The sequence below is a fragment of the Notothenia rossii genome, assembly GCF_949606895.1.
Source record: "Notothenia rossii genome assembly, chromosome: 6".
NCBI lineage: Eukaryota > Metazoa > Chordata > Actinopteri > Perciformes > Nototheniidae > Notothenia > Notothenia rossii.
The window spans coordinates 51,615,495-51,629,355 of NC_136909.1; the positions used below are offsets into that span (position 1 = coordinate 51,615,495).

General features: G+C 47.2%; 1 protein-coding gene across 1 annotated transcript in view; it reads right to left on the reverse strand.

The window, feature by feature from the left end:
* The window catches only part of LOC307044530 (uncharacterized protein), a 37,012-nt gene extending 24,844 nt beyond the window's left edge, over nt 1-12,168 (reverse strand). Inside the window, exon 1 of the mRNA XM_079689840.1 lies at nt 12,111-12,168. Coding sequence (XP_079545966.1) covers nt 12,111-12,153 — 43 coding nt within the window. The 5' untranslated portion in view covers nt 12,154-12,168. The remainder of the gene's footprint in view (nt 1-12,110) is intronic.
* Between the last annotated feature and the right edge of the window lie 1,693 nt (nt 12,169-13,861).

Below are 13,861 nucleotides of genomic sequence, written 5' to 3' on the forward strand. Positions count from 1 at the left end.
GAGTATGTGGGTGGAATCAGACACAATTTTGTTTGCCTGTCTGATAATGGACTGCTCGTATATGTTTTGGAGAGATGGGTGTTTTTTAACCCCCATCATTTTCATAGCAGTCTGTACCAGGCGAGCGATCTGTGACTTTGACTGCACTGTCAAGTTTTCATACCAGGCAGTAATACCATACCCAATGATGCTCTCCCACACTGCATGACAGAACAGTAACATGAACTTCTGGTCGACTCCGAAAGCCCGGAGTCGACGCAGAAAGTACAATCGCTGTTGAAATCTCGAGCACAGACCTTGAACATGCGCCTTCCAGCTGAGTGTATTATCTAGATCAGGGGTTCCCAACCTTTTTCACCCAGGGCCCCCACCAAATGACTCCTGTTGGAATTGGCAACCCCCCAAAACTTTGAAACTTTAATTATCGCTGTTGCCGATCTGCCCCCCTGCCCGATCTGTACTGTGCATGTGCGAGATGGTCTGCCATACTGGATAACTCCGTACGGCAACTCAACTAGGACACTTGACACAGTGGCGTTTGGCAAAGCACAGTTATCACAGTTATCAGTTATCATACTGAATAAATATTTACTGTGAATGTATGCGAAAATGTATGGCATATAGCTGTCTAACAGAAGTTAAATCTATGTCTCACTTATTCTGACAATTTACTTAACCCCAAATAAAAGAACCCAATAAAAAGATTTGTTAAATAAAAGTGAAGTCACGTTGTCATAACAATAACTCATCTCTCCCGGTTTTTTTGTGTTCTTTTTCTGCTTTGCCAAACGCCACCGTGTGAAGTGTCCTATTACAGTTGCCGTATGTAGTTGTCCAGTATGGCGGACCATCTCGCACATGCGCAGTACAGATCGGGCAGGGGGGCAGATCGGGTAGTGACAGCCGTGCCTGGTAACTACCCCCCCCCACACACACACACACACACGGCAACAGCGGTAATTAAAGTTTAAAAGTCTCAAAAATGCTACAACTATTGTCACAAACTGGATGAATGTGAAGTATTTCATTAAAGGAGGATGTAAGCGTAATTAAGGAGGACTATTGGAGTGACCTTGTTGGTTATTGGACTCAGGATTAATGAATTTGGATGCCCGCTGTATCAAGAAATTAAAGTGGAAACAATTCACAAAGGGATTCAACTGTTTAAAACACATGCTCAAAGTAAGCCGGATTTTGGCGATGTGTTTATGTGGATTAAAAAATCGTAAATAATCTACAAAATGGAGGAGACCGATCTGATCGGAGCAACTGTGACAAATAATCCAACTGTATGCATCATATTTATTTCAAATGTCGAAGAACAGGACACTTCAAAAGAATATACTATGTCTAATAAATAAATGGTAATATGGTTGCATAGGCCTGTATAAAACAAAAATGAAAAACTGGCATATTAAGCAGGTAAATCAAATGCTTGTCTGCCATGGAACAGGTAGCAGAGAGAAGACGAGGTTCAAGTAGGTTCATTAATGTGAACCTTGGGCTTGCACGCCCGCAGCCAGGGATGGAATGTCCGGTGTAATGTGAGTGACAGCTGTTTGTAGATGTAGGTGCATTAATAAACAAGGTAAATCAGGCTGTGTCTCAACGCCGTGTATTCACATTAAGCAGGTAATCATACAACTGGGGTAGTCACGTGAGGCAGATATATATATAACACAGGCACAATACATCCACAGGGTGGAGCTGCAACCTAGCCTAAACCATTCTGTAACATCTCCCTTCCTTTTGTTAAGTAACAACACAGGATCAATACTGCCATTAAACGGTTGACCTTTAAACAGAACATTAATCAAATGATTTCAACAACAAATAGTGCACCTAGCAAAGACACTTCAATAATAGCTGGATCAGAACACATCAGCAATAAACTCAGAACAATCAATCACATTTGTTTTACAATCTCTCCACTTCCTTTTTTTTTTTCTTTTTTTAAATCTTTATCGTCCATGTGTGTTTGAGTGCGCACAGTCCAAGTGTGTGTGTGTGAGTGCGTGTGTGTGTCCTAGAGGTCAAGTCTGTCAGGAGGTCTAATCAGCCGTCCGCTCCGGGAGAAGGCCCGGCCCTGTAACTCACGGCATGGTGTACCCCCAGTCTGCGGGGAAGACCGCGACGACCTCGGGGGTGATGGCCTTGGAGACTCCTCGGGGACGCAGACAACCTCTCTGGCGCTCCCCCCACTCGCAGGCTGCTCCGGGGCCGATTCTGGGAGAACTGACGGCTGGAGAAGGGCCGCCTCTGCTGGTCGAAGATCAACCCTGTTGCGCCGATACGTGGTCCCCTCCACACCGACCAGATAGGACCGGAGTCCCAACTGCTGAAGGCACACACCTCTCCTCCATCGGCCCGTCCTGTCTCCTGGGAGCGGCTTCATCCGTATGGGCTGGCCGACGTTCAGCTCCGGCAGATCCTTGGCAGATCTGTCATATGTCAGCTTTGCTGCTTGATGTTTCACTTTCAGCTTGTCAGGAACACCCGTGACGACCTGAGGCACCAGTAGCTGGTCGGCCACAGGGAGAAGGGTTCTCAGTCTCCGCGACATAAGCCGCTGTGCTGGGCTGCAATGCATACCCTCAGTGGGCGTATTTCTCCAATGCAATATGGCCCTCCAGGGGTCCTCTTTGGCACGGTCTGCCCTTCTGCACAGGCTCTTTACAATTTTCACTGCTGACTCCGCTTTGCCATTAGCCTTTGGGTGCCTCGGTGAGGACATGACATGCTCAAAACCCCACTCTCTCGCAAACGCCCGGAACTCTCCACCGGCAAACTGGCCTCCACCATCAGAAATGGCCGTAATTGGAATTGGAAATGGCAGTAATTCTGAAGTGTGAGGAGCATGCTCTGAAGGCGCTTTGGCGCACTGAGGAGGGGCTTGGTGAAGATGGACACCAGCGGGCGGTGGTCGGTCTCTGCAGTCACATCACCCCTCCCATATAGATAGTAGTAGAAGCGTTGGCAGGCGAATACGATGCTCAGGCACTCCTTTTCAATCTGTGCATAATTTTGCTCTGTTTGGGTCAATGCCCGGGAGGCGAATGCGACAGGCTGTCCCCCTTGAAGCAAGCAGCAGCCCAGACCCGCCTGACTGGAGTCGCTCTGTACGGTGACTAGCTTGCGGACGTCATAGTACCTTAGGACTGGCACCGCCGTGACCAGTGCCTTGATTTCCTTCATGGCGGCATCATGTTTGGGCAGCCAGTGCCACATCACATCCTTGTCCAGCAGTCTCCTCAGCGGCTCACATACCGCTGACAAGCGTGGCATGAATCTGGACAGATAGTTCACAAATCCGACACACCGCTGGACCCCTTTTGCGTCTGTGGGGTTTGGCATGTCCAGCACCGCCCTGACTTTGTCAGGGTCAGCCTTGAGGCCCTCCGCGGACAGTATGTGGCCGTGGAAGCGGACCTCCTTCACTCGGAACTGCAGCTTTTTCAGGCCCAGTCTCAGCTTTACTTCCCTGCATCTGTCCATCAGAGCGATGAGGTTTGTGTCATGGTCGCGATTGGCCTCATCCTCTGTGTCCCCACAGCCGACTACAAGGATGTCATCAGCTATGGGCTCAATCCCTGTCAAGCCAGCCAGCAGCTCATGCTGCTTCCTTTGATACAGCTCCGGGGCAACTGACACACCGAAAGGAAGTTTCAGCCAGCGTTTCCTACCCCACGGTGTCCAGAATGTTGTCATCAGGCTGCTTTCTTCATCCAAGCGGCACTGCAGGAATGCATCACGTGCATCCACCAGGGTGAATATACGTGCCTTTGGCAGCTTATACAACACGTCATCTAAAGTGGGCACAAGGTAGTGGGACCGTTTCAGAGCACGGTTGAGATGCTTCGGGTCAATGCATAGTCTCAATTTGTCTGGCTTTTTTACTATGACTAGATTGCTAATCCAGTCCGTGGGTTGAGTGACTGTGGTCAAGTGTCCCTCCTCTTCATATCGATCAAGCTGAGCCTTAACAGCTGCCTTGAGGGCCACTGGAACGTTCCTGGGAGCACACTGCACCGGTGTCACAGTGCTGTCCAGCTCAAAGTGAATATCACCAGGCAGAGACTCAACAGGGCTGGTGAACACGTCGTGGTAGGTGCTGACAAGACACTCCTTGGTCAGGTCTCCCTTCCTGCAGTGCTCCACCTTATTCAGCTCCTCAGGAATGGTGAAGCGTATCAGACCAAGTCTCTCACATGTCTCACCCGAAAGCAAGGGCCTCTGGCCAGTATGCACGATCTCAAAGTCCAGTCTGTGCGTCTTACCCCTAATGACGCATTGTGTGCTGTACACACCTAATGAGCTCATCCACTCACTGTTGTATAGTTTTAATCTGGTGAGACTCTTCAGAAGAGGCGTTCTAGATGCCAGTCTCGTCTTGTCCTTGATGCTCATCACATTGCAAGTGGCTCCAGAGTCGAGCTGGCACCTCTGAACCCCACTTTGCAGTGGCAGGTTGACAAACCACTTTTTACCTTGAGTGTTCACAGCCCCCACGCTCTCCGCTGTGTACACGTCTCTCTCATCGCTGTCCTCCAGTTCCCCTGGCAACGGGTCATCCACAGCATTCAACTGGCGTGCCTGCTGGCCTCTTTTCATGCATACTTTTGCAAAATGGTTAGCAGTGCCACACGAGCGGCACGATTTACCAAAAGCAGGGCACAGGTCCCGCCCACGCTTGTGCCGTGTGCCACAGTACTTGCATTCGCCAGCGTCTCTCATGCTCTGTGGTTGTGCAGATGTGTTGGTGGACTCGGATGGCCTGCTGGCAGACCTCCGTCCATATCGCTGTCCTTGTGTGGCATTAACGCTGTCTCCAGGTCCAGAGCTGCCCAGTGACATGGTTTTTAACTTGCTGTCCATGACCTCGGCTGCACGGCAAATTTTAATTGCCTCGTCCAATTTAAGGTCCTTTTCCCTTAGTAAACGACGTCTAGCACCCTCGTCAGTTATCCCGAGAACAAGCCTGTCCCTTATGAGTTCATCTTTTAAAGCTCCATATTCACAAGAGGCAGCCTTTTCCCTCAGCCTGGTAGCAAACGCATCCAAGAGCTCTCCATCCTCTTGTTTAAGGTTGCCAAAAACGTACCTCTCAAAGATTACGTTCTTTGCGGGCGTGAAGTATTGCTCCAGTGCCACCAGTATATCACCCGCATCCTTTTGTTGGTCCGCGGTGAGTCCCAGGTTGTGTTTGTAAACATGGCGGCAGTCGTTCCCCATTAGCCTCCTTAGCGCAGCTGCTTGTACCGGCTTTTCTTTCTCGCTGAGCCCGGTCGCAAGCAGATAATCCTCAAATTCTGCTCGAAAGCTCACCCAGTTGCCGTGGATGTCCCCCGCCATCTTCATAGGCTCCGGAGGTGGGATGCTGGATGCCATTGTTCCAACGTGACGCTAATGCTAACAGGCTAACTGAAACTGCTAAACCTCACCAAAACAAATAAATGCACGCCGTCTCAGCGACGGACAGTAGCATGCAATCCACAGCTGGGTCCTATTTGAGCTTCTGACACCATGTTTGTAGATGTAGGTGCATTAATAAACAAGGCAAATCAGGCTGTGTCTCAACGCCGTGTATTCACATTAAGCAGGTAATCATACAACTGGGATAGAGTCACGTGAGGCAGATATATATATATAACACAGGCACAATACGTCCACAGGGTGGAGCTGCAACCTAGCCTAAACCATTCTGTAACAACAGCCAGTCTAAAGTCGTTGTGAACGTCCAGTGTGTTGCGTGCTTTTGTTTTGATGGCAACAAGTGCGCTGAAGGCTGTTTCTGATAGATATGTCGTACTGAATGGGAGTATAATCCTGGTCGTGGCATGCAGTGTGATCTTTGGAGCGAGGCTTGGTCCTTTGAGAATCCAAAACTTTTTAAATCCTTTTTCCTGGAAGTATTTCTTTGACAGCGAGTCAGCTTGGATGTCGGTGAGCTCATCTTCGCAATCCAGGTATTCCACATCCTCAATTTTGGCTATAAAGGGATCTAAAACCCACAATTCCTTGGAGACATACTCGTCTATGTCAGCGAACCGTGATTGCATTTCTGTTTGCAGTGCGTTCATATGGCGGATGAACTCGCGACGTACAGACACAGGCAACGTTTCAGGATTGTTTTGGGATTGTTTCAGCAGTAGTGGAAACTGTTGCAGCTCCCCCCTCTCCATTTTCCCGACCCTGTACTCCAGTTTGCGCACAAATGCATCATTGGAGAATGTTGGACTCCACGCCTTGCAGACGCTTGTTTGTTTCATTGTATAGACTGAAGATGTCGGCCAGGTATGCTGTTTTAATCCAGAATGACTCGGTCACTTGCTCTGACAGTGCGCGGTTACGAGTTTGTAGAAACTCTTCAATTTTTTCCTTCAGTTCTACAAAGCTATCAGCACTCGGCCGCATGAGAGCCAGCGCACCTCGGTGTGCAGGAGGAGGGTTTGGTGCGCCTCATCCTCGCACAAGTCTGCGAATAGACGCTTGTTGGTGGGGCGACCTTTGATGAAATTGACTATTTTAATAACAGTTGAGAGTGTTTACCTGAGGTCTTCTGACAGTTTCTTGCTGGCCAGGGCCTGGCGATGTATCACACAGTGAAATATTGTGCAGTGTGGGGCCTTTTCTTTCAAGCGACTGTTAAATCCCTTGTTTTTCCCCATCATTGAGGCAGCTCCGTCTGTGCAACATGCAACTAAATTCTCATAGGAAAGCTTGTGGGATGAGAGGTAAGAATCCACTGCAGTAAAAATGTCCTCACCCCGGGTGGTATTGGTAAGGTTGACTGACATAAGAATGTCCTGCTTCAAATCTTCCCCATCGATATATTGCACATAAACGATCAGCACAGCCTCGTCTGCTACAGTTGTGGTTTCATCAAGTTGTATGGCAAATGGCCCCTTTCCAAGCTTTTCGAGCAGCTGCAGCTCGCAGTTACTTGCCATCTTCTCAATTCTGTCTTTCACCGTATTGTTTGACAGTGGTACAGTTTTTAGCTTCTCCGCGACCTGCGGGCCGCACAGTTTCTCAGCCATCTTAATGCAAGCTGGCTTAATGAGCTGCTCGCCAATGTTGTGCGGTTTCTTTGCCTTTGCTATTAAAAGTGCACATTCAAAAGAGGCCTCGCTGCCAGCCCTAACAAACGCTGTTCTAATATCCATTGGCTTGTTTGCCTTCGCAAGGTGTTGTTTCTTTATGAAAAAGTCCCGATCACGCCCGACTGTTTCTGGGTGCATGGTCTGTTGGTGTCTCTTCATTTTGCTGGGTTTCATGCTTTCGTTGGCTAGCTTCTCTCTGCATATCACACACTCTGGGCGGGTTTTGTCCGTTCCCTCCATGAAACCGAAGTTAAGATAGCTCTCTAGGTAGGTCCTCATTTTCTTTTTGATTGCAGATGAGCTGTCATCTCCTTTACGTTTTTCAGACATTTTTAGACAAAAATATTCACCTTATGAAGTCGGTCGCTAGCTAGCAAGCGCAGCAAACTGTTATTATTATGAAAGCTGACACAGTAACGTCAATGTTGGCGCCAATCGGAGGAGTATCAGATGAGTTTTTTGAATTTTAATTTTAGTTCATCAACTCATTTCTATATTTTATTGTAATGTAGACAAGGCTTTTAGCGCCAATCATGTATTGCGTTACAATATGTAAAAAAAATGATTATGTAAAAAAATGTATTATGTAAAAAAAATTATATGTAGGCCTACATTTTTTAATTTTTTTTATTCTAAATATGATATTAGGCCTCAAATCATCTGAGGTCTGGCGGCCCCCCTGCGATCTTTGGCGACCCCCCAAGAAACTCAAATAAGACTGTGTGTAAAACTTTACTGCCCCGCCAAAAAAAAAGTAACCACTTTGAATTAACTAGGCCAGTAGGTAAGGACTTTCCACTGGATAATAACTGCAGCGATGTATGTATATGTTTTAGCTGAATACACGTGTTTTAACCCTAACTGATGCAGTTTGTCACTTCTTTAATGTTTGTTCTTTCTGATGTAAAGTCAAGGTTGTAACTGTTTCCTATGAAGTTGTGGGGCGCTGAACTGTTCCTTTGATATATGATAGTAATTACTTGTCTTTCAAATTTGAAGGAGGGTGAGCAAGCATCTTGAGGAACATTCATCATTAACTCCTCCAAAAATATAGTTTATTTAATAATAACACTGAATATGTGAATAATAACAGTGATTGACAGCTTATAGGAATAATATGATTGTTTAGAGTATCATATTAATTCAGACAAACATCGATGAGACAGTTAATTAATGTAGTTATTGCAGCAGTCTGCATAGATTTGGTACCCCTGCTGGTCTAAGAGTGAAACAAACTCATTCAGTTATTGTTCATTCAAAATTCATTAAATTATGTCTGCCACCTTATATATATTTATATTTAAGGCTTTAGTAATGTGCCACAATAATGTCACCTAATGATATTGAGTTAAAATATCATTATTGTGGCTTTCCAAGTTAACATTGATTGATATGACTGCGATTAAATCAGCATATACTTCTGCCAGGGGATGCCACCCCTGAAATTCTCCTGCCACCCTCTTGCCACCCCATGAATATTTTTCTAGATTCGCCCCTGCGTCTCAGTAGCATTATCCACGTCCATCTCATGAAATATACTCCACTCAGTGAGAAAACATCCTTTAGGAGATTCTATGCCAGGGGTGGCCAACCCGCGGCTCTCGAGCCGCCTGCGGCTCTTTGCCTAGTTTCATGCGGCTCTTCAGTTCATATCGAATTTTTATATGTGTGAGTTTGGGGGAGAGACACTGACTCCTGTGTTGCACGGTGTACCGATACTTGAAAGGTATACCGCGATACCCTGGCGTTAAAAACGTGGGATTACCCACAGTATTGAGTATGTAAGTCGCTTTGGATAAAAGTGACTAACAAATGACACAATGTAATGTAATGTAATAAAAACACAACACTGTCATTGCAAGTGACACTCATTGACTTTCATGTCCAACTGCTAAATTCGTTATTCAGGCAAATGTTTTGCAGTCCATAACTCATTAAAATATCTAATGTTAGTAACTATTAAAGAAAAATGGGGACAATTCTGTTTTAATGTAGTTTGACCTTTGTAACTGCTGGGCAGACATAGGCTACTGATAAAATAGGGCTTCTAACTAATTACCTTAAATAAACACATTAATTAATGAAACCAGTTCAATACGCCTTATTCTTATAATTCTTTATGAACGAAGTAACGGTAAGGTATTTAATTATTTAATTAGAATTCCATAACTTAATAATAGAGATGGTCAAACTAAAATGGAGACAGGGCAGAAATCCTACAATGAAGCGGGGCATTGAAGTGTTCTCCGTGAGAGGGCAATCAAGAAAAGAGAGTGAGCGGCCCCGTTGAGGGAGTTTACGGAGCAGATGAAAAGACACAGAAAGACAGAAGCACACTAACAGGTATATTTAGGTCCCCTGGTTTGTCCCCTATACTCTAACGCCAGGCAGGCATTTGGTGTGATCACCATAGCCATATGAATCCGGACTCGGAAGGCTTTCCTTTGCTTCCAGCTGTCAGATTGTAAACAAAGTCACGTGACTGGGGGCAAATGAAAGCGCTGACAAGTTGTGTTTTTATCGCAGTGAGACGCTAGAATACTAATTGTGGGCTTATCATGTTGATTCGGCCACAATAGAAAACAAAAAAACTCTCGCTATCTCCAGGGGACAGGGCAGACACAAATGGCAAACGGGCCGTTGCCCGGGCAACATTAGCCCGTACCTGTGCACGTCCCCGGTCGCCAACATGTGTTTTCGAGACACTGATATTTACGAGTCCTGCAGGACTCAAATAATATAATTTTTGTTTTTTAAATATATATATAGCACCAAATTGCAAATAATCTATCATTTCTGTCACTTTTCACATTGAACATGTGCTCTTTTATTAAATAAACTAAACGCTTTCATTTTAAGTTGTGAGTTTAGTGTTTTTGACCCTAAGAAACTGAGCTTACCTACTATAACCCCAGCTACTATGAGTAAATGGTGCAGCCCTCTAAGGCTATCGCTATTGGGTAATCCCCCTGCGCCCCCGCGCAGCACTGAAACACTTGTAGTCCACGCCCACCCGCAAGGTGGGCCCCACCCTCGGGCCTCCTTCCGGTATAAATAGGAAGGAGGCCCGGCAATCTGCTCCCATTCCAAATAACTTTTCTTCAGCTATTCGTAGAGCCAGTGGGGCCCAGCACTTAGAGGGCTACGCCATTTACTCATAGAAGCTGGGATTACAGTAGGTAACCTCAGTTCTATTTCGTATATGGCTTCGCTCTCTAAGGCTATCGCTATTGGGTTAAGGGCGAAGCATGATGTAGTCTGCGCCCCACTGGGTCCGCCCGGCACTAGAAGCACAGACACACCTGCTAAATAACACCCCATGCCTGTTGTGCCATGCGTAATGGCGCATCACCGTCCCTGGAACATAGCAAAACATGCCTATTTTCCCGACGGGGTGAAGGCTGGGAACAATACATACCGGCCGCTGTGAGAAAGTAGAGACGAAGGTCCCACCTTGCGCAGCGATCATAGGAGCGTCCAGTAGCAATTTTCTGGCCGTCTCCGTAACAGACGCCGCCGCGCTGTGGTGACGGAGAGGGGGAAAGCATGTTCGGCCGCCAAGCTGGCACCCTGCTCTGACTCTGTCTCCCCCGTCCGGGAGAGAGGAAGGAGGGGAGAACCGAACAGTGAACCATGGAGGGAGGCTTGGCAGGAGTTGCTTCGGACTCCTGCCCGGCACTCTGCCCCAGGGACACGAGGCCCCGTCCCCGGGCTCGTAAGCCTGGACGGGCCAATCGTCCTCCTCGGCCACAGCAGCAAGAGTGTCCACTCTCCGCTTCCTGTCGCCCGAGGGGAGATGAGCGCAGTGCATGTTACCTGCTGGTTTAGAGCCACGTATGCGTGCTCTGACACCCGGCAGGATTCGCATACTGCTTTTATCTCTGCAGGTCATAACTCATTATCAACCCAGAGCCACATGAGGGACAATCACGGACGCAGTTGTTGCTCATGATGATTCTCAATTGCTGTGCTTCAATAACTGTGCTGGTTTGCTGAAAAAAAGAGGGAGCAGATTGCCGGGCCTCCTTCCTATTTATACCGGAAGGAGGCCCGAGGGTGGGGCCCACCTTGCGGGTGGGCGTGGACTACAAGTGTCTCAGTGCTGCGCGGGGGCGCAGGGGGATTACCCAATAGCGATAGCCTTAGAGGGCGAAGCCATATACGAAATAGAACACTGATGCATTAATCAATAACAATAATCAACAGCTCCTCTCTCTGCTCAGGAGGATTTAAAAAAAATATATCCCAATGCCACAAAAATGCATCAGTGACGTGGTTGAAATCTTGTCTCCAGAAAACAAAAAACTGAAACAAGCGGTATCAGTGATTGTGTTTGATGTGGCTCTTTGAAGTAACATGTAAAACATGTGGCTCTTAACCTCTGACTGGTTGGCCACCCCTGCTCTATGATGTCACTAGTCCAAACCTTTACAGTCTTGCTCTGTGGTTTACAATGCTTGAGAACCGTTTTGTTCGAGTTCGAAAGCGGGGGTTTGGCTCTACTCACATATCCGTTGTTCACATTTCCGTAACATTTGTCTAGAATTGTATCTTCCCGGGTCTCAAATGTAACGTATTGTTGAAAATCGGGTAGTGACAGTTCAAGTTTGCAATGCTTAAAGTCCCCTAGAATAAAAACCGGAGCGTCAGGAGTGTGTAGTAGCTGCTGGTGAACACAGTCAGTTATTTGAGCTGCTGAACTTGCTGCGTTCCCGCTGGGTGGAATATAAACAGTGCAGAGAATGATATTCCCAAACTCTCTAGGCAGGTACAGGTGTCTTAGGCTCAAGCACATAAGTTCAACGTCGGGGCTGCAGATAGTCTTACGCAAAGTGTGTTGTCTGCACCACTTGTCATTGATAAATACACAGATACCCCCACCTTTGCCTTTCCCCGACGTTTCACTCCTGTCCGAGCGGATGAGTGAAAAACCCTCCTATTCACACAAAGCGTCGGGAATATCCTGATGAAGCCATGTCTCACAAAACACCATAATAGACGACTCACGGTACTCGAAACAGGCTGTAGTGTTGATCCGCAGCTCTTCCATGTTCCTCCGTAGCGACCTCACATTACTGAGTATCATGGAGGGTAAAGGTGGCCTGTTGCCTCTCCGTCTGAGGCGCTGCCGTACTCCTCCCCTCCTTCCCCTTCTCGGAGACATCTCCCTGGAGCCGTAGATCGTATGTCCACCGGCAGGTTGGGGGGTGGGAAGCTTCCCGCAGCACCGAGGGCCAGCAGTGCATCTCTGGTGTATGAAAGGGCCAATTTTTTTCCTCCCCGTAATGTTTGGCATGGTTGAAAAAGTTCAAGGATAAAGAGTGCCAGTAGAAGTTTCGCAAGGGTTGTCATTGTACCAAAATACACACACACACACACACACACACACACACACACACACACACACACACACACACACACACACACACACACACACACACACACACACACACACACACACACACACACACACACACACACACACACACACACACACACACACACACACACAGACACAGTCTCTTGATTAAAGCGTGTGGTTTAAACCAAGGACGAAACGTTTAACCAGTCATAAATACACAAAAACTGCAGCATACAACAGGAGCCCGGGTCGCAGCAGTGCCGCGCCACCAGTGGTGATGAATAAAAAGTATCGTCTCCATGTGGTCGGGAAGGCTTGCTGTCTCCCAGTGCCGAAACGATGTGGGAATGGCGAGAGACGTCCTCGGCCATTCCGCGGAGGGCGCACCGAGCCTCAATCCGTGTGCACGAGGCAGCCACGAACGTCTCCAAAAATCTCCGGCAGTTTGCGAAAAACTGCGTTTCTAGCCATGTCTCGGAAACTTCTGCGACACTTATGTCAGGGTCACCAGTGTAGTGCCGAGAGAAGGGAGTCAGAGGTGGTGCATCAAAGGTGCAACATTGGCTTTATTAAGCAGGAGAAAACCATATGTTGTCGGGTCGCAGCTGTTGGAGCACCACCTCTGCTCCGCGCCGTCCCTTGATGAGCTGGTTCACAAAAGAAGGAACCCAAAGCACCAGGATAAGGGTTAAACAATAATATGCGATACAGATATCGGGACCAGCCAGTCAGAAACAGGGGGCATCGTGCATGAATAAACATCAGTATACATAGACAGATTTGGGGGCAGAGTTGTGTTGGTTGCTCCGCCCCCCCAAATCTCTAATTGGTCGATTTCACTCCTAAGCGAATCAGAGAGTCCGTGGGGAGGAGTTGTGTCGGTTGCTCACTCCCCTAGGTGTTCTTACTGGTTGGATTCACCTCTGGTCGGGCCCAATACAGCGAATCAGAGTTCTGGGAAAAAGTATTTTACTTCTGAACAGAGCGTGAGAGCTTTGGAAGTAAACAAGGACAGAGTCAATCTTTATCTTGCACCTGAATTCACTCCTTTGCTTTCCCAAGGAATATTTCACACAAACTATTCTTTCCCAGACAATCAAACATTGTACACAGATATATTGGTACCTGAGATTATATTGGCCCCAGAAAGAACCTTGAAAAGAATGTGTGTGTGTATGCTGGTATCTGGGTCAATGAGTGTAAGTGAGAAGGTTATATATATAGGATTACTTGAAAACAGTCCCAAATAATACATGTTCACTTTAATACAGTTTAGAACAATATCTGTTGACTTTACAGCCCGGGAAGAGAAAAGAAAGAAGAAAGGGGGGCACACACTAAGTAGTCAACATCATATGTGTCCGTGTGGAAACAATACCCCCAACCTGTAGTTCCA